At 45.1% G+C, this 20,891-nt stretch overlaps 1 protein-coding gene across 3 annotated transcripts in view; it reads left to right on the top strand.

Annotated features, from left to right (window-relative positions):
* IYD (iodotyrosine deiodinase) overlaps window positions 1–20,891 on the top strand; it is a 133,958-nt gene that overhangs the window by 24,742 nt on the left and 88,325 nt on the right. For 2 of the 3 annotated variants that reach the window (XM_054023207.1, XM_054023204.1), the window contains one exon: window positions 3,717–6,341. The exons of the other annotated variant lie outside the window; for it this stretch is intronic. In XM_054023207.1, the coding sequence (XP_053879182.1) occupies window positions 3,717–3,899 (183 nt within the window). In that variant the 3' untranslated portion in view covers window positions 3,900–6,341. Of the gene's footprint in view, window positions 1–3,716; window positions 6,342–20,891 lie in introns of those variants that run through there. 3 annotated transcript variants of the gene reach the window in all.

Below are 20,891 nucleotides of genomic sequence, written 5' to 3'. Positions count from 1 at the left end.
TGGTTGACCACGTTCTGGTAGCAGTCTGGGGTAGCCAGTTCCAGACAGCAACCTGTTTCTGAGCAGGCAAAGGTACCCTCATGCCTTTATGTTGAAGCATTGGGACAAGCTGCTCACAAAGCTCCAGAAATCTAGCGAAAGGTCTGAACCCACTGCTGGTCATCCCAGGTCCCAATGACAATGTGATCCCACCAGTCTGTGCTTATGGCCCAGCACCAGTCTTGGTAGGAGGCATCAGTGGCTATGCTGAGTGTAACAAGCAGCATCAGCTAGTGTGAGTCTGCCATGCCAGGTTACTCTTCTTCCTCCTGCTGCTCCATCCAAAGCTCTGTTACGCTCCTTTGGTGTGTCAGAAAACGCTTCCAAAATGTCCACCAGTGCCTCATGGAAGCTCTGCCTGTTTCCTGACACCGGAGTGAAAGTGCAAGCAAGAAAACTTTTTGAAAAGGGGTCTCCTCCATGTTGCTTGGCAGGCTGTGTTGGCTGGCTATAACTTCCTGTGACATGCAGGGTGGGCAGTACAGTTTTCCTACAGTACACCAGTCAAAGGGCTAGAGCGACCACATTTCGGGAGAGTGCTAGGAGCCTGGGATATGGTTGGTTTGACTCGGGCCTGCATGCTGCACTGTGGAAGCCAGAGCCCCAGGTTAGAAAATTCTTAACGTAGGGTTAAGAATCAGTGTAGATGCTCAGGCCCTGGGTTCTCGAACGAAGGTCAGCTGATTTGAATCTCTCTCTAACCCTGGTCTTACATTGCAATGTAGACATACCCTATGTGATTCTCCACTCCCCCTCCACGTAACTGCGTATAAAGGGGATGCAATGAGGATGTGGCTAAAGGAAAAAGGGCAGAACCAGCATTTTATGTCCCCAGATGCATAAGTGCCAACTTCTTCTGGTGCCGGTGGGTGCTCGACCCCAGCCCTGGCCCTGCCCCGACTCCACCCCTGCCCCACCCCCATTCAAACCCCTTCCCCAAAGTCCCCACCCCAACTCCACTCCCTCCCTGCCCCTATTGGACTCCTTCCCCAAATCTCTGCCCCGCCTCTTCCCCACCTCCTCCCCTGAGCATGCTGCGTTCCTGCTCCTCTCCCGCCCCCCCCTAGCTTGTTATGCCGTGAAACAGCTGTTTTGCAATGGCAAGTGCTGGGAGGAGAAGCGGGGATGCGGCGTGCTCAGGGGAGGAGGTGGAGGTGAGGTGAGCTGGGGCGGGGAGCTTGGCTGCCAGTGGGTGCAGAGCACCCACCAATTTTTCTCCATGGGTGCTCCAGCCCCGGGGCACCCATGGAGTTGGTGCCTATGCCCAGATGGCATGGTGCTCCAAACATCCTGCTCTTAAGTTACTCTAAGTGTCTGTACAGTTAGTCAGTCAGCCATCATCCCCAGCTACAGAGACTTGTATTGCACACCTTGCTCCCTTTCCCAGTCAGAATTAGTGGGTGTGATCAGGCCCCATATTTTCTCCAGTACCACCTTAGCCAATGCCGCATTCAGCCTGACTCTTGATGCTCCCTGCCAGCTCAACAGTGGCCCTGCTCCTCATGGTCACTTGCCCAGCTCAGAGGCAGATTAAGGTTTCCTGGGGCCCTGGGCCAGAACAAGTGAGGGCCCCTCCCCACCCCTTCCATCTGAAGCCCCGTCCACAGCCCCACCACTTTCTGCACCTTTCCCGGGGCCCATTCCTATTCCACTCAGGGTCCCCTCCATTCTCCCCCCCCCCCGCCCCACTGCAGCCCCAAAGCCCATTTTGCTCCTTTCTGCCCCCCACACTGCAGCCCCAAGACCAGAGAAGTTCTGTCCCTGGGCCCCCCTGGGGCGCAGCGGGGTGTGAGAGCTCCTCCAGTCCCAGGGCTGCAGCAGGGGGGCAGAGCATGGGGGCTTCCCCTGCCACCCCATGGCTTCTGCCAGGGACAGGTGGGGGGCGCTGGGGCTTCCCTCACCCGGGGGCTTCTGCCAGGGATGGGATTGGGTCCACTGTGGGGGGAGCTTCCCCTTCCCCACCCGGCACTGCTGCCGCAGAGCAAGGTCAGGGTGCGGGAGTTTCCCCCGCCCCACCCACCCAGCGACTGGTGCTCTGGGCTTCTGCCACCCGGCAGCAGATTTTTTCCAGGGCCTCCCAGTTGAACGGGGCCCCTGGCATGGGCCCCGTCGGCCCAGTGGCTAATCTGTTACTGGCCCAACTTCTAGAAATTATTTTATACTCTTTCAGAAGAGAGCCAGCCCTATGACTCCATAATACTTAGCACTACTGCAGCTAGCACTCTGCCTCTTCAGAGCACTAGACCAGCTATTTCAACATGGGAGGTGGAACCTGTGAAAATGTCATAAAACTGGCTCTCCTTTAAACTTAGTATATGCCCTTTCATTCTAAAGCACTCCCAAAATGCTTAACCAATTAAGCATTGGGCCATGTTCTGCAGTCAACTTCTGGAACTCCTTGCCTGAGGAGGTTGTGAAGGCTAGCACTATAACAACGTTTAAAAGAGAACTGGATAAATTCATGGTGGTTAAGTCCGTTAATGGCTATTAGCCAGGATGGGTAAGGAATGGTGTCCCTAGCCTCTGTTTGTCAGAGGGTGGAGATGGATGGCAGGAGAGAGCTCACTTGATCATTGCCTGTTAGGTTCATTCCCTCTGGGGCACCTGGCATTGGTCACTGTCGGTAGCCAGGATACTGGGCTAGATGACCTTTGGTCTGACGAACGGTATGGCTGTTCTTATGTTCTTAAATCCACGTGCAAACTACTATTGAATCAATGAGAGCTGTATGCTCATGTCATGTCTAGTATCTGATCTTACAACAACAACCTCCCCCCACCGCACCCCACCCACACACTTTCATAGAAGATTACAGGCTAATCCTGTGTGGCACCTCCTGAGAGGCACAGCACTAAAGGTGCAAACCCTGGGGAAAGGGGAAAAGCCCCGGGTGTAAGTTTGAACAGCCCACAGGATTGATCTAACTTCCAACAGCCTCCTCCTTTGGCCTTGGCTACACTGGTGCTATACAGCGCTGCAACTTGCTGCGCTCAGGGGTCTGAAAACGCACCCCCCCCCCAAGCGCAGCGAGTGCAGCGCTGTAAAGCGCCAGTGTAATCAGTGCCTGCGGTACTGCACGCTCACTCGCAGCGCTGCAAGCTATTCCCCTCGGAGAGGTGGAGTACATACAGCGCTGCGAGAGAGCGCTGTGCTGTGAATCCCCACCAAATGTAGCCAAGGCCTTTGATCAGAATCCCAATAACTCTGAGCACTAAGATTAGGTCCCCTCTCAGCCCATCTACCTTGAGGCCTGTGAGACAATAGGCTGCATAGGATTGCTTAGGCTAGCCTATGCTACTCCCGCAGTGGAGGAGTTCCTTTTGATTCCTTCACTGCCCTCTAGGCTGCTGGAACTATGTGCAGGGGCTGGAGTGAGAATTGGCCTCTGAATATCAGTGGTAGTGGGGGTGGGGGAGGAGGGGAGTGGAATGTGCCATTTGCCCAGCAGCCCAGTGTGTTTTATTTATAAGTAGGGTAGGAAATCTCCTTTGCTCCTGGTAAGGATACAAATACGTTAGAGATGAGCTTTAAAGGTTCAAAGCGTGTGAGCATGTTTGGACTGTACAATAGGAAGATGGGCATGGAAGGTCATCTACAAACTTGGAGGACTGAATTTTATGTCATTCAGTTTAAACTGCACCTTGCTTCTGTTTGTCTATCTCTCTCTCTTGTTCTAGAACGTGGGTCTGGTCACAGTGACCTCAACACCTCTGAACTGTGGTCCTCGCCTCAGGGTGCTGCTCCAACGCCCAAAAAATGAGAAGTTACTCTTGCTGCTCCCTGTTGGGTACCCCAGCAAAGATGCCACTGTGCCTGATTTGACACGAAAGCCACTGGATAACATTAGGGTGGTTATGTGAGCATGGAACAACCAAAGAAAGAAACTACTAAAATGCTCACTGTAAAGCAACAGCCCACTATCTGCTGCTTTTCTGTCTATTATACACAGCTTCTTTGTCCTCTTAAATGTACCTGTGGGTCTGGCGGTTTATACCCATATGCCTTCTTAGCACTAGTAATTGCAGTGGCTGCATCCAGTAATAGCAGCAAGCAATCAAGCTCTGTGAATCTGACAGCTGCTATTATTGATGAGCCTGGTTGATTGTTCCAGGGGATATGCACAATAGCACTTCAATTGCTTTTATCTCTTCAGTTTCCTCTCCCCGTTAGGGAGCGACTCTTTCCCTGAATTGGAAAGAACCTCCTCATCCTGATATCTTTTGATTGTCACTTGCACAGTTATCTTCACTTCGGGGGTTTCAGCAGAGCAAGGCAGCAGAGAGGTTAGCAGAGAGTAAGCCATTTGTACATTGCTTGATGTACACCAGTCAAAGATCCCCTGCCCACCAGCTGCATTATCCTTTGCACAGGAAGAGGATATCTTCACATATGTTAGTACTACTTCTGCTTGACTGAGCTACTTGGAGGCCTTGTCTAAGCTAAACGTTTTCTCTAAACTTCCTTCCTTTGCTGCCACTGGTGCAAGTCCCCATTAGGGGAAATCTAGGGCAGACATGATACCCATGATGTTTTAACTGGTGTCATCTACATGTGCTCTGGCCAGTTAGGTGGCATGACAGTGAAAATGCTGGTTCCCTGTCTATGCTAGTGCTCCCATCATTGCTGCCCCTAGTGAAGCAAATAGAGGGCATGTCTACACTGCAATTAATAACCCATGGCTGGCCCGCACCAGCTGACCTGGATTCGGGCCAAGGGGCTGTTTAATTGCAGTTCAGATATTCAGGCTTGGTCTGGAGCCCAGGCTCCAGGACTCAGCAAGGTGGGAGGGTCCCATAGAGTAAACCACAATACTGACTTTGGATCTGTCTGCACACAGAGGTGCTCCAGCTTAACTGAAGTTGTCATTTTTAACTGATTTTGTTAAACACATGCAAAAGACTATGTGTGTGGACAGTCTCATTTTGAAACCTTTTACTAAGGCAAAGTTACAATGAAATGTTAACATACTACATTGTACATCATTTCTTCGGGATCTGGTTAATATTCAAAGAACATGGCTAAAAATTCTGTCTGGGTAGCCTACCTCCTCTTACACTAAAAAGGGTGAGCATATTTCTAAACACCCATCCTCTTTTTGGCATTTATCTTGTTTATGTATTGATATGAAAGCTTTTCATTACAAGGACAGTCCATATTTTACTATATCGGAGTTCTGTAGGAGGAGGTCACATTTTCCCAATAAAATGCAATACAAAGTCTAACAGTAAAAAAAAAAAAAATTTTTTTTTTTTACTTGTCATTCTACTTACAGTGCAGATGCTTTACTGGAGAGTTAAGTAAGCAGGTCAGGGGACCTCTAGGAAGCCAGCATGTTGTTTAAGATAAAGCTCTTTAATAATTTCCTTACAAAACCATCTAATTCCTGCACATAACCACCACATGTGCAAGTACGTTCCCTTTTCTCCACAACCACTGCAACAGAGCACCTCTCTAGCAGCAAAAATATTGCTCTTAACTGGAGTCAAATGCCATCTATGTGGTCATTCATAAACAATTTCTATGAGCTATTCTCTTGTTTTGGTCTAAACCAGACTTACTGTGGTTTAGCTTAAGTTTATTAGGAAGAGGTTTAATCTATACAAAACTAAGGCCTTGTCTATAGGGAAAAGTTGTACTGGTGTGACTTCAATTAGTTTTTAAAGGAGTATAGTTAATTTGGCGCAAAGCTGTGTATGGACACACATTTCGGTTTATCTTACACCTATTCCCAGTTGACTTAAGATAAACCAAAGTTCCTTTTAAACTGAAATAAGTGGGCCCACCTACGGGTTTCGACTTGTTTAACTGAACCAGTTTAATTAAACCAGTGTGTGTGAGCAAGGTTCTATATTATAGGATGGTGGTTAAAACAGAAAACACAAAATGAACTGTCAAAAAACAAAAACTGTTCTCTTTTTTTCATTCGTTGACTCTGGAAATTAACATTAACACATCAAAAAGAAAATGAGCCTGTAAATTGTTCATCAGTTGTATGGAACTGACTCTGGTGAAGATTCCATCCAGCAAAGAACCTTTGACACTGCAAAGCACATGTAAAAAAACAGAAAAATATCAATCCAAATACAAACATCTTGATAGTATTACAACTGTTGATGACGCTGTATGAGAGAACCTTTTCAGTCATGTTTAATGCTGCTGTTATGTCAAGCCTGCCTAGATCTGCCAATATTCTACAATTGTGCTATCATTTTTAAAACAGAAGTGAAATTAGAAGATAAGAAATTTTGCTCTTGTGTTTTCCTGCAGGACTTTCTCAAATAAAATGAAACATTCCATCTACAGTGGTTATTCTCTTATTAATTAAAGGCTTTTAACTTGTTTGGTTCTAATAACTAATATGGGCAGAGACTAGCATGGTGGAAATGTCTCCCGGGCATTTTGCGAGGGGTTTCATTTTATATTCAGCCACCCATTAAAAATTTGAACCACGGTAAACCAGAGGTTCCATATTTTCTGAAGAGCTCAGCACCCAGCAGCTCACCTTGTGACACTTATGGCCAGGTTTTCAAAATGGCTCAGAACCCAGACTACAGAGCTTGTGAAAATCTGGTACTGAGTGAGCAATACACGAAAGCCTGGGAAATCAAAGATGTAAATGGAAAACACAAAGCTCTTAAATCATCTAGTCCATCTCCCTGCTAATTCAGGGTTGTTCCCTACAAGACACTTTCTAATGTTTTCATTATTCAGTTTCTTACTGTGCTTAGTTACAGCTCAGAAGTTTTTGATTCTTAACCCCCTTCTGAATCTCACCCAGTAGAAAGCTTGGCCTTTGAGAAGCTGTTAGCATGGAATAAGGATGATAAACTCAACTTTCTGATACCCCAGAAAGCTCTAACGGCTGGCTTCATATTTCAATAGAGTATGATTTTTTCCCCACTGAAATAGTTATACTAGTATAAAGGTGCCTTATACCATGATAGCTTATTCCCCTTCCTGTGTGGGAATAACTGTGCCAGTCGGCAATGCAAGTAGGGCAGTCCAGTCCAGTACGCCATACCAGCAAGATATTTATAGTTGATATGGCGTACCGGAAAGACACAGGAGGAGCAGAACATGGGGCCACCGGGCGGCCCCACACCGGCAGCTCCTCCAGGGTGGCTGTACCGCCCCCAATCCTGCTGCTGTACAGACGGAGGAGACCCTGCATGGAAGGGCTGGGGCGGTAGAGCGGCTCCACATTCTGCTCCTTTCGCCACTGCGGTTCTGAAGTGTCCAGTGCAGTGGGAGGAGGAGAAAGCCCCCCCCCAGACACCGGTAAGGGGGGTAGATCATGGGAAGGGGCTGGGGAGAGCATGGAGACCTCGGGCTGGGAGGGTCATGTGAGGTGGTCACCTGCCCCCCCCCCCCCCCCCCCCCCCGCGTTAGCTGCTTCCCCATCCCGTACCAGTAAGAAATGGAGTGCACTTGCACCACTGGTACCAGTATTGTTAAAGCAGTACAATTTCTGTGTGCAGAGAAGCCCCAAGAATCAAATCCAGACCCGAGCTGGGTCCTAAGTAGCCAGCATGGGCAGCGCAAGAGGGGATTGAATCCTTAATGCCTGATTGTGGATCTACTCTGCATAAGCCACTTCAGCTCAAAAATGAAGGAGCAAAAGTTAAATAAAGAAGCAGAACAGCATATAAAAAAAAGAGGTAGGCCAAAGCTGAGTGCTGCTTTCACTGAAGTCCATGGAAAAATTTCAGTGAGGGAAGAGGTAGGCCATCACTGTCCTTTCAAAAATCCCACCCACCTTGTATGACTTAGCCACCTCACTATTGTGGGGCTTATCCTATATTCAGTCATGACTCAGACTTGACAGGGTCTTTTCATTGTTCCTCTGCCTCTCTTACATATTACTTGTTCCACATACTGGAGAGATCTGTAACATCCTTGCTTCTCAGTCAAAAATGTGACTGGGATGGCTGGGGCACACACAGGCTTGCTGAAAAAATAAGGAGAAGCCTTAAAGGTATGAAGAGTGAATATCACTTGTGCTTCCAAAGTTAGGAAGGAGGGGCATGCTTGAATGTTGAATTTGCAATGCAGCACGTGCTGTCTACCCGCTGAAGATCACATCTTTTGAGCAAAAAGACAGAGGATCTCTCCCTTTGACTAGATTTGCTGTGTTCACAAGTAAAACACAAACCAGGAAGAGTCTTAAGAGCCAGGGGCAGCAGCCTTATTGTCCTGTTGTGGTTACTGGAAGATGATGGGCCTGGCCCACCAAACCTAAAGGCCTAGTCCCTCAACATAGGGGAGGAGCTGTTGAACCCAGGCCACAAGTCAATTCTGGGAACAACAAATGAAAATACAGGAACAGGAGTGAGGACCAAAGGTTAAAAATCAGGGAAGCAGAAGGGGACACCCAGTAGAGAGTTCCTGACAGCGCCCACTGCTCCTTAAAGGCACCTAAGGAGTCAGTGGCCATGCCCAGAGGAACTCTGCTCAGAGGCATGACTTAACAAGGGATCAGAGATAAGCCCCTCACAGAGCACTCCCCTTCCTCCTCCTCCAGCTACCAGCCTTTTTATTTGTGACCTGAGTAAAAGCCTGCTCTAGCTGAACCTTTGCTTACATATTTATTAAGTTACACACAGTGCCACTGTCTGAACTGCATACAGAATAGAGAATGGGATTAATAGTGGGGGGTCAGTTTGCATTTCAGGCAATCATGATACCAGCTGAGCAGAGAGAATCCATCCAATCATTCTACTATAGTCAAAGGGACATTAGTACAAGTCTTGGCTTCATTTTCTGATGTAAGTGTGAATTCCAGATGCACATAGGGAATGCAGCAAGGATGACCAGAGTTAAGGCAGGGATTGTGTCCTGGGTAGAGTTTAGGGAAGAAACTCATTACAGCACCCTTTTAAAAGCCTTTAAAAACAAGGAGTGGTTTGCAAAGCTCCTCACACACCAGCCACTTCAGAAAAGGATTGCTAGCGAATGATTAAGGCTGTTGCTGTGGTTGGAAGGCAGAGACAAGAGTTCACAGGCTGGGTTGGTTGTTCATTTTTTCTCCTAAAATGACTGTTGCCACTAGAGCTGTCCCAGACAGCAACCCCATTTAAAAACACTTGCTACACAGTACTTTTATTTATAAAAGAGTGAATGCAGATGCTAAAAAAAAAAAAATTGATAGTCATAAACGTATGCATTAAATGTAGGGTCTGCATTAATCAGCTGATTGATTACACATTGTCCAGGTGCAACTCCATAGCAGTGATCCCCAGCTACTTGTCAGACTCCAGTGCTACTTTTGTGACATTCTCATGCTCTATGCTGTGAATTGCCCAAACCTCACCAGGCTTAGTATTTTTCAAACTATCCAACTAGCTCAAACCCATAAATATAACAATTTTCAGCTTGCAATAGAAATTTGTATAACCCGTTGTAGTTGGGACTAGGGCTAGCTCACTCACCCTGCCCCCTCTACTTTGTTTCATAAAAGAGGCATGTTCCCCACCAGCTCACTCCTAAAGACACCCTGCAGCTGAACAGCAGCATTGCCAGTTGGAATGGTGTAAAGGAAAAAAAGAAAAGATAAAAAAATATCTTGGGATAGCAGCTACTTCTCCCAGTGATGCAAGGTAAGTCCTAGAGACTGCTTCCAGGGCCTACACCTTTCCTACCTTCACTATTTATCTGGGTCTGGTTCCAAGCCCAATTCTTTCTCTCTGTAGAAATCTTCACTGGCTTTATTGGTTATAGCCTGAGCCACCTCTTGTCTAGCCTTGACCATGTACATAAAATCAAGAATACTGTAAACTAGCAGCAGGAAAAAGAAACAATCTCTTCCAGTATTTAAGCTACAGCTGCTCTCTACCACAAGCTCACATGTCCTGGTAGAATCTCAAGGACTAACCAAGGTTAATAATATACAGCACCTGCTGACTCAGGTTAATGAGGACCTGAACGTAAGTGTGAAAATGTGTTCTGGAAAGAGGTGAATTCAGTGGTGTTGCAAGGTTTTAGTTGGTCAGTTTTCTGGCCCATAAGATAAATTAGCAGTATTTTGTACTTATATGTACTCTCCCCCCCCCGAGGATCTCAATATGCTTTACGTAAGAATGGAACCTCAGTGTCCTGGTGAGCTAAGCAAATGGTTATTCATGCTTTATCAATGAGTAAACTGAAGCACGAAGAGTCAGGGAGTAGCTAGTCCCTGAGCAGCCTTGCAAGGGGAGGAATGGGTTGAAGATGAAAGGAACTTTCCTGCACCTTCACCAGAGTGGCAGGAGATGCATTTTATAAACGGGGGGGAAATGGGGATGTGTTTTTTTTTCTAGAGAGTCCACTTTGCTACTTCATATGACTTTCTCAGATAAATAGGATCCACCTGAAACATCTTTCTTCCTCCCTCTATCCAGTTATATGCTTGGACACCCTAACATATGAGAATTGACTCTAACATTTCAGCAGGAGGGTACTATGAAACTACTAAAAATGTATGCAATTCAAAATTATTAAGTAGTAGAGCCATACTGACAAGCAATGATTGGGAATGGCTGATAGGGGATGGGTCACTCAATATTTGTTTGTTCTGTTCATTCCCTCTGAAGCACCTGGCTCTGGCTACGATCTGAAGACAGGATACTGGGCTAGATGGACCATTGGTCTGACCCAGTATGGCCATTCTTATCTTATGCCTTATTTAGTTACTACCAGTCTGAACTATTATGATGCAACTTTTATTTTGTATAGAGAAGCGTTTCTCAAACTGGGGTCCCCGAGGGTACTCCAGTTAGTCCGTGGGCCCCTCTGATCAACTCCTCCCTGTCTCTCCCAGCATGTCTTGCAATCAGGCGGGATCTCCTGGAGGCTATTGAAGCCAAATTGGGAGATTTTAGGTGCTAAAAGTCCAGCGGGGGCTAAGGCAGGCTCTCTACCTGCCCTGGCTCCACACCGCTCCCAGAAGTGGCTGGCACATTCCTGCAGCCCCTGTGAGAGGGCAGGGGGTCTCTGTGCACTGCCTCCACCCCGAGCACTGACTCCACAGCTCCCATTGGCCAGGAACTGCAGCCAATGGGAGCTGCAGGGGTGATGCCTGTGGGCAGGGGTAGCATACGGAGAACTCCTAACCTGCCCGCTAAGGAGCCACTGCCAGAGGGTTGTGCCAGTTGCTTTCAGGAGCTGCCTGAGGTAAGCACCGCCCAGCTGGAGCCTTCACCCCTCACCCTCTCCCGCACCGCAACACCCTCCCCCAGCCCAGAGCCTGCACCTAAACTCCCTCCTAGAGCCCTCCCCCCTTCCTGCACCCAAACTCCCTCCCAGAGCCTGCACCCAACCCCCCGCCCCAGCCCAGAGCCTGTACCCAAACTCCCTCCCCAAGCCTGCACCCTGCACCTCCTCCTGCACCACAACCCCTGCCCCAGCCTGGTGAAAGTGAATGAGGGTGTGGGAGAATGAGCGATGGAGGGAGGGGGGGAATGGAGTGAGTGGGGGCAGGGCCTCAGAGAAGGAGCGGGGCAGGGGCATGGCCTCTGGGAAGGGGGTGGGACAAGGGCTGAATGGGGGAGCTCGGGGATCCCTGAAAAACTTTAAATCAAAATGGGGGGTCCTCGGGTTGCTAAAATTTGAGAACCGCTGGTATAGAGTCTCTCATACAAGCTATATCCTCAAATGCTTTGCAGAGATCATTCAATAGCAGATTCAGAGAGATGTTTTATTTCAATGTTTTTGTTTTCTGTGTAATGTTACTGTACAGGTGATGTATATAGAAAACCTACTTCATCCATAATTGCAATGCAGACAAAGATAAATGTTGATCAAATGCATAATATAAATAGATAATTGAAAAATAATACAAGACTTTCTTATGCATTGAAAGTTGTCAGCTATAGCTTCTAGAGTTTCATAAGAGTATAAAGTATAGCAATAGCAGCTATGTTTTAATCCAGGGTGAATTGTCAATTAACTTGGGCAGCGGCTGGCAGACTTCAAAACAAAGAATTTAAATATTTATTATTGTAAGATGTATTTAGAAAACAAAGTCACTAGAAATACTGACTACCAGCTGGAATTGTCAGAGGAACTGAGGAGTTGGGTGACTGACTATGCTCTTTTGAATATCCCAGCAAGAATGTGCAATTGGAATAATTTTAAAGCCATGTAGGATTCATTTTATACCAAGAATGTGTTTAAATAAAAGCATATTTCAATCTTTCCCTGAAACAATCTGTAGTGTTTCCAAAATGTACTGCTATGCCAGGATGTCAGCCCAGGATTTGAGCATCACGATGCTGTTCTAATTTATAACCTTAAAGGCCCACTATGAGATAGGCCTGCTATAGAATCATAGGACTGGAAGGGACCTCAAGAGGTTATCTAGTCCAGTCCCCTGCACTCATGGACTAAGTGTTATTTAGACCATTCCTGACAGGTGTTTGTCTAACCTGCTCTTAAAAATCTTCTATGATGGAGATTCCACAACCTCCTGAGGCAATTTATTGCAGTGCTTAACCACTTTGACAGTTAGGAAGTTTTTCCTAATGTCCAACCTAAACCTCCCTTGCTGCAATTTAAGCCCATTGTTTCTTGTCCTATCCTCAGAGGTTAAGAAAAACAATTTTTCTCCCTCCTCTTTGTAACAACCCTTTATGTACTAGAACACTGTCATCATGTCCCCTCTCAGTCTTCTCTTTTCCAGACTAAACAAATCCAATTTTTTCAATCTTCCCTCATAGGTCATGTTTTCTAGACCTTTAATCATTTTTGTTGCTCTTCTCTGGACTCTCTCTAATTTGTCCACTTCCTTCCTGAAATGTGGTGCCTAGAACTGGACACAATACTTCAGCTGAGGCCTAATCAGCGCAGAGTAGACCGGAAGAATTACTTCTCATGTCTTGCTTACAACACTCTTGCTAATACATCCCAGAATGATGTTTGCTTTTTTTGCAACAGCGTTACACTGTTGACTCATATTTAGCTTGTGGTCCACGCTGACCCCCAGATCCCTTTCTGCAGTACTCCTTCCTAGGCAGTCATTTCGCATTTTGTATGTGTTCCTTCCTAAATGAAGTACTTTGCAAAGCAGAATTATATCTGAATGGTCAGTCATCTACAAGAGGTTTTAAGCACTCCCCTAGAAAGGAAGAGCTCTGACTTTCTTAGGGAGACATCAGATATCACTGTTCTTGGAAGACAGAATCACTTGAGGGGGGAAAAAGCCCCAAGGGAAGAAGAAATCTTTTGCAGACTCCTCTCTCTCCTCCCAGCCAACTTTTTGGATTAACTGCTGGTGAGGTAGAGAAAGACTACTGAGCTTTGAAGGGAGGGCGGTTGACTAACTTGATAGGGTAGGAGTTATTATAAAAGTGGAACAGTAATTAGGTGAAACGGATACTATAGCTTAGGTAACGGCCAGACACCACAAGGAACCCAATAGCCCTAGCAGAGTATCAGCAAGTAATCATATGAATATCTTCCTCGGAACCATTCATAAACTCTACCTAGCATCCCAATAAATGGCTTAGCCAGGTTCTAAGAGCAGAGGGAGCAAACATTAAAAAGGCACCCCCCCCTTTGCTCCTCCTCTGGCCACGCCCCCTTGGCTCCTCCTCCAGCCATGCCATGCCACCCCCACAGTCCTCCCCCGCCCATGGCTCCTCCGGCCGCGCCATGTGCTCCTCCCCCCCCAGGCTCCTCCAGGCGTGTCGCCCCACCCCCTGGCTCCTCCAGCAGTGCTGCCCCCCCTTGCCTGCAGGAGCCCAGCGCCGGCTCGGTAGGCCAAGCTTCAGAGCGGAGCGTGGGCCCTGCCCGCTGGCGCCATGGTAACCCCTAACTAAGGTACCGGAAGCGGCTGCTTCCCCTGCACCTCTCTAGCTATGCTACTGTTCCCAATGTGTTGTTCCATTAGCAGTAAATGGCATGGAAGATCCTCCCTGAACTGCTTAATAAAATCACCTCCTTCTTCTTCAAATCTCTCCCTCAGACCTACCTCTACTGTGATGCCTACAAGTAATTAGCCAATTACTAATGGCTAAGTGAGACGGACAGGCAATGTATATATTTTTTAACTGTGCATATTTTGTCCCTCTTTTCCACCCTGCATTTCTCACTTGTCTTTTTAGGTTGTAAGCTTCTCAGGGCAGGGATTGGGTCTTGCTAAATGTATGAACAGAAAGTAGTGTCTTGTCCCCCCTTCTTGCCCCCTTTTTACAGAAAGACAAAACATTGCTTTCAAGAATATAGGTGTCATTATATGCCTGCTACCCTAAGAGAACAGTTCAGTACAGTTATGTCTACACTGCAGATAAAACCCACAGCTGGCCCCAGGGCCGGCTCCAGCTTTGTTGCCGCCCCAAGCGGCAAACCAAAAAAAAAAAAAAAAGCCGATCGGCGGCACTTCGGCAGCAGCTCAATCGCGCCGCTTCATTCTTCTGCGGCAATTCGGCGGCGGGTCCTTCGCTCCCTCTCTTCCTCTTCGATGGCACTTCAGCGGCAAAGAGGAGAGAGGGACTGAGGGACCTGCCGCTGAAGACCGGGAGGTGCCGCCCCTTTCCATTGGCCACCCCAAGCACCTGCTTCCTTTAGCTGGCTCGGGCGAAGGGGCTGTTTAACTGGTGTAGCCATTTGGGCTTGGGCTGCAGCCTGAGCTCTAGGACCCTCCCACCTCCATGCTGGAGACTTACAGAGGAGATGTGAGTCACCCAGTTGCTGTGGCTCAGACAGCAGACATAGCTCCCAGCTGCTGCTTGTTATGTAACGCTGCTTGTCACTTTGGATCCCATCACCTTCCGTTAACAGACAGGCTGAGTTGTCCCTTCTTAAACCTGTTTTGGCACAAAGCCAAGAGTAAATGATAAGCAATAAATCACCAACACTAAGAAAATCTTTTATTAAAAAACTGAGAGAGATTCCCCCCCCCCCCCTTTTAAAAGAAAATTCTATTCTCGCTATTGAACTTGTTCTCTAACCCCCACCTTGGGCTGCTTCCTTTCCATTCCAAAGTTTGTTTATGGCCATTGATAACTTTCTGTACAAAGCTGAGCTTTCCCACCAATGCTTTATCTATTAGATCTATTTCTATTTACCTGTTCCGTCAAATAGAACCAGAACTATGAACATCTTTGTAAGTCTAAATTTTGCAGGATGCTTCTCCTCTCTTTTAAACGTCAAGATGCCTATGCTAGGTAGCACTGGGTTAGGAGAAGAACCTTACTTCACAAGGGTTAGAAGGTAAAATCCTATTGGGCTAACTTGATTGCTAACAATACAACTACAATTCTTTTTTTTTTTTTTTTTTTTTTTATCTTTATATCTTTATAATGGAACAAGTTCTATATAAACTTAGGACCAAAGAAGGCTATTTTGGAAGGATCTTTGTGAGAAGATTTGAAAAGTCAAACCCCTCTGGTGTCACATTTCCATGTAACAGTAAAAAAAATTGAATAATCCTCTTAAATAACAGGCTTACTGAACATGAAATGAATGTAGAGGTGCTGGTCTAAGGAGAACTATGATATTTGCTTTCCTCTGGATTTACAGCTGGAGTAACAAGCCATGAGCGATCTTAATAAGATCAAGTGGGGCTATCAAGTTGTAGGAGCTTTAGGCTGATGTCACAGATAAATGGGTCACTCTCCTCATGCTAAATCATACTAACATGAAAATCTCTGCATTTCTTATAAAGACAAAGATGTTTATCTTTAAATGCCATGCTTTGGGTTTAGAAGCAGTGTTCCTATAATTGATCATCCAAACTAGACTGTCCTGTAGAAGCAATTTGGAAATACACAATTGTTTTTTAAACAATGGGAGGAAATAGCCTGTAGACATATCCCAAAGAGCTAAATTACTCTCATGTCCACAATAGATGGTGGTGACTGTTTTCTACTTATGGTTAGGAGCTTAGCCTACAAAACTCTGTAAGGCAAGAGTTTCCCTGTGCAAACTATTTCCATTTAAAGAGTACGTGTCTGATAGCTAAGAGGTTTTGAATAAAACAATTGTTAATCAAAATTCACAAGAAATCCTGTGCATGTAAAGTATAGCTGATTGCACAATAGTGAGATCTTCAAACTATATAGAGACTGTCTCTTACTAACATAGTATGAGATGAAAACAACAAAGAGTCTGGTGGCACCTTAAAGACTAACAGATTTATTTGGGCATAAGCTTTCGTGGGTAAAAACCTCACTTCTTCAGATGAAGAACTTGTAGAAGTGAGGTTTTTACCCACGAAAGCTTATGCCCAAATAAATCTGTTAGTCTTTAAGGTGCCACCAGACTCCTTGTTGTTTTTGTAGATACAGACTAACACGGCTGCCCCCTGATACTTGATAGTATGAGATGGTATAACACAGAGATGGTCCCTGCCCAAAAAGGCTTACAATTGAAGCTTAAGACAAGATACAGCACCTTGATACAATAAACAATCAGGAAAAGTACGAAGTAGCAGCGAGACAGTTATGAACCGTGTAATAAGGAAGGGTCACAGCAAACCATCTGCCCATCAATTGTCAACTTTAAGTGCCTGCCGTGAATTTTCATCATGAAACCATCCTCCTCTCCTCTGAATAGAACTGAGTAACTTATCTGGTGAGTATTGCCTTCCGATTTGTGTTGGTAAATGGTCTGGGAATTGGCTGTGAAATTCATGAATTTAGTCATTATTCAGAATTAATTGTGAATTTCTTTAGCACATAATTGATGTTCTATGGATCATTTGAATTGCAACTGAACATACAATTTGCCATTCATGCTGTAATTAGATAACACAGTGTCCCTGGTAAATTTGATTGCAATATTCTAACCTTGTGCTACGCTGGTTAGTTGCAAGTCATCCAATCAGTGTAGAAAAGCAATACTTCATGACCTCTGTAACTAATCCAGAGTGAATTTTCAGATTTTTATGACCAAATAGCTAAACACTAGTTTTTCATGTGTATTTGTACTAGTAAAGGTGGAATGCTTGAATGTTTGTAGAAAACAAATGTGAAAGAGTTGCAAATGTTATTGAATCGAAATTCACTTCAGAATTCAGACACATTAGTGCTGACCTACTAGTATTCATGCTTTCAAACCCTATTGGATGTGGGAGGTGAAGTGGATAAAGGCCCAAAGTCTATGGGATTTCCCCTGCAGAACTCAAGATCACCTCCTGGTTGAAGGGTCATCACACTTCCTACCTACTCCGTGATTGTGAAACTGTACCTCTTTCACCCCAACCTATCAGTTTCAAGTTGCAAAGATCCCACGGCATCAAGTAGTTGGGTTGGGGGAGGGGGGGAATATCCCTCCAGTGGGTTATTCTGTGTGATGCAGCCTTTATAATAATGGATTGTACTCTACATGACTGTAATTTTTTAACTGAAACTACCTTTCCATAAGCAATGGCAATTAAAATATATAAATGGATCTTTTCTCCATGCATCTTAGATTCTGAACATCAAAGCTGTTTAAGAATGTTTGTTGTGCTTTTTAAGAACTGGAACGCTATTTAAATGTTGGAAGAAGTTGCTTGATTTTAATTAGTTATTTTCTAGATTTTCTAATTTATTTTCCTAAATAAAGCCTTGGCACTTATCGGTTAACTGTTCCTTTGTGTAGCTTTAATGATTTTCCATCTCTATCTGCTTCTAACTGTCAACAAGGAAATGTGCAACAAGGAAATAGCAAGAATTGAATTAATTGTTGTTACCTTGCAACCACTAGATGGCATAATTACACTACGTGAAACATGGGCTCTTGGGTGCAAGGTAAAAAAGGGTTTGCACACTAATTAAAAATTTGGCATATTGCTAAATCACTTGAGATTTCATTTTCCTGTAACTATAAGTCCTTATAATTTCATTTTAACTTTATGCTTGATAGATAAACTATAGATGTGCTTCGAGTTAGTCACTCAAACAGACTGTCACATAGATGATGTTGCTTTAATAAATGTTTGTTGTCCCTCTGTGATACATCCTGACCAGGAAAGGGCCCCGTTATTCTTTTGTATATTTCCCATTTATTTTCACTCATCTCCCTAATGCCCACTTACACCTCTATACTCCTGCTCAAATCTCCACAGGCCTATCCGACTTGCAGTTAGATCATAACAGCTGGCCAATTTCTTCATACAAACTTTTCCAATGCTAGCTAATTCAAAAGACTTCACTTGTAAATGTAAGTCATAAACCATTTCAGCCTTGATGTGCCATGGCTAGTGATGACTCATGGGAGTCCCATGTTACAGTTCTGCTACGTGACTGAAAGATCTTTGGGAGTGATTTCCCTACTTGTGATGGCGTTCACCTCTCTTTGGCTACTGCTACGGCAGTTAATTAATTATGGAAAACAACATTATCTGCAGTTGAACATTTTCTCCACTGTTCTACTACTACTAATCAGTGCAAACTCACTTACACTAAAGAGCAATGTTATGCCACTCTGGCAACAGAAAGGGGCTTTAGAGTGGGCAATATGGTATATTTACACTCATTTAAGACTTTTCCACTGCCAGAAAGAGTGTAAATCAACCTTAGTGTAAATGAGAATCAGGCCTATAAACTATTTACTTAATACACAACTTCCTTTATGTTACAAACTTCAGTGGTCTTAATCATAGAATAGCAGGATTGGAAGGGACTCAGGAGGTCATCTAGTCCAACCTCCTGCTCGAAGCAGGACCACTCCACAGACAGATTTTTGCCCCAGATCCCTAAATGGCCCCCGCAAGGATTGAACTCAACAACCCTGGGTTTAGCAGGCCAATGCGCGCGCACACACACACACACTCTCTCTCTCTCTCTCTCTCTCTCTCTCTCATGGAGATATACCTATCTCCTAGAACTGGAAGGGTCCCTGAAAGGTTATTGAGTCTAGCCCCCTGCCTTCACTAGTAGGACCAAGTACTGATTTTGCCCCATATCCCTAAGTGCCCCCTCAAGGATTGAGCTCATAACCCTTGGTTTAGTAGGCCAATGCTCAAACCACTGAGCTATCCCTCCCCTCCCTTAAGAACTAGAACAGAGCAGCTTTCTGTGTGAAGAAAGCCTAAAATGGGAGGCAGCCAGGGGTGAAATGCAGTTTGTGTGTACAGATACGAGACATGCAAACTAGCTTTAACATAATGTTAAAGTTGAGAAATTAAGTACTCCGTGTATGTTGGCTGGAATTTTGAAAGGGGCTTAAGGGAGCTAGTACCCAACTCTCACTGAAAGTCAATGTGAGCTGGTTGCCTAGCTGCCCTCTGTGCCTTTGAAAAGGTTCTGCCCCCCCCCCAACCCCCTCCCTTAAGAGCTAAGGAATTCTATATGAATTCCTATTACACATTCTGTACATTTTAATGGTAGACAGTAGATGTAATACACAAAGTACAAGAGTATTTGTGGTAGGAAGATAGCCTGGTGGTTAAAGTCCAGGACTTGGAGCCAAGAGATCTATTCCTGACCCCTCTGTGACCTTGAGCAAATCATTTAACACCTTTGTGCCTCTCTTTATCCTTCTGTATATGGTTACTGGAAAGCATGTTTGAGTGTAAAGAGTAGTCCACATAGGAAACTCAGGAGAAAAAAATAACAAAGCAGTCCTTGAAACACAGATGATCTTCTGATAACCCGCTCTCACTTTTGCTGAACACATCGTTTTTCCAGATTTCATATCTGTGTTGTATGTGCCTAAGCCTTGTCTTTGTGTGCTCATTAATCATGCACATGTTCTTCCCGTAAAAGTCATACATACTGAAAGAATACTGGAAATGTAGGAGGCCAACAAGGAGTGGATAAACACTTCAGAAATATTTTAACGTCATGCACACTCTGTCAGCAATGAACTCTGTGCACTGAGGGGAACAAAATGTGTAGGTGGGAACATAAAATCCTTGTTGACTGCTATTTTCTCTGCATTTTGGTTCTTTCCAGTGGTGATTTCAGATTTCTATTTAATACAAAATGGTAAATAATCCTCATCTATAGTCTGTGTTGTCCTGCTTTTCATGAAGAGGAAAGTAATGTATTAGTATGAGACAGCCACTGGCTAGAACAGTACAGTAAAAGGCATCATCCATTAATAGGGCAAAAGGACACTTAGAATACTGCATGAATGATGCTTAGGTAGGTATGATCTTTGTAAGTTACTTGTATTGTACTTTGATTAGCTGATTCTTACATGCTTTGCTTGGTTGCCACTATGGGCCGTGCAGACAACCAAGGGAAAAATGTTTGCAGGCTTGTGAGGAAAGTAGAACTCATTTTTTCATTCTTCCAGTGAAATAGTTGCTAAAGAGGAGTCTGTCTGGGAAGTCTGAGCACTGTAAATTGATAAAGAAAAGGACAAATTCATGAAAATTCATGGCTTAGTGTGGAAGGGAGAAGTAGGAGAGAGGCGATCAATTTGATTCCCCAAGCTAATTAACAGACCTGAAAGACCCTATGGCAATAATACTGCAGTAATCTTCCTACATACTGTAGTGGCATTGTTGTAAGCTAAAATCCCATTCAAGATGCCAGAGAGATCAGATAACATTTTTTTTCTAGGGGAAATGTGGGAGGGCTTAGTGAAAGGAGGAAACCATTGTTAAGAGCAGACTAACATTCTCATCCAGCACTTTCCTTCCCATCACACCTGCATCCTGATATGATTGAAAAAGAAGTGTGTGTGTGTGTGTGTGTGTGTGTGTGTGTGAGAGAGAGGTTTTTTGTGAGGATGGGTGGCTACAGGCGGGAGAGCTGTACTGAGGATGATGAAGAGTTAACTGTTAACACTGAATTAATTCATCCTTTTACCCTACTACACTCATTTCTCTCGGAGCAGGGGAATGTCTGCTCAGGTAGGGCCTGTGCTGATCACTGTCACCTTGTCCAATTGGTCCATCAACCCTCACAGAGATAGCACTGATTTGTATTGTTCTAGCCAGT

Source organism: Malaclemys terrapin, chromosome 3 (genome assembly GCF_027887155.1).
Source record: "Malaclemys terrapin pileata isolate rMalTer1 chromosome 3, rMalTer1.hap1, whole genome shotgun sequence".
NCBI lineage: Eukaryota > Metazoa > Chordata > Testudines > Emydidae > Malaclemys > Malaclemys terrapin.
This window is presented reverse-complemented; position numbering and strand designations above follow the sequence as displayed.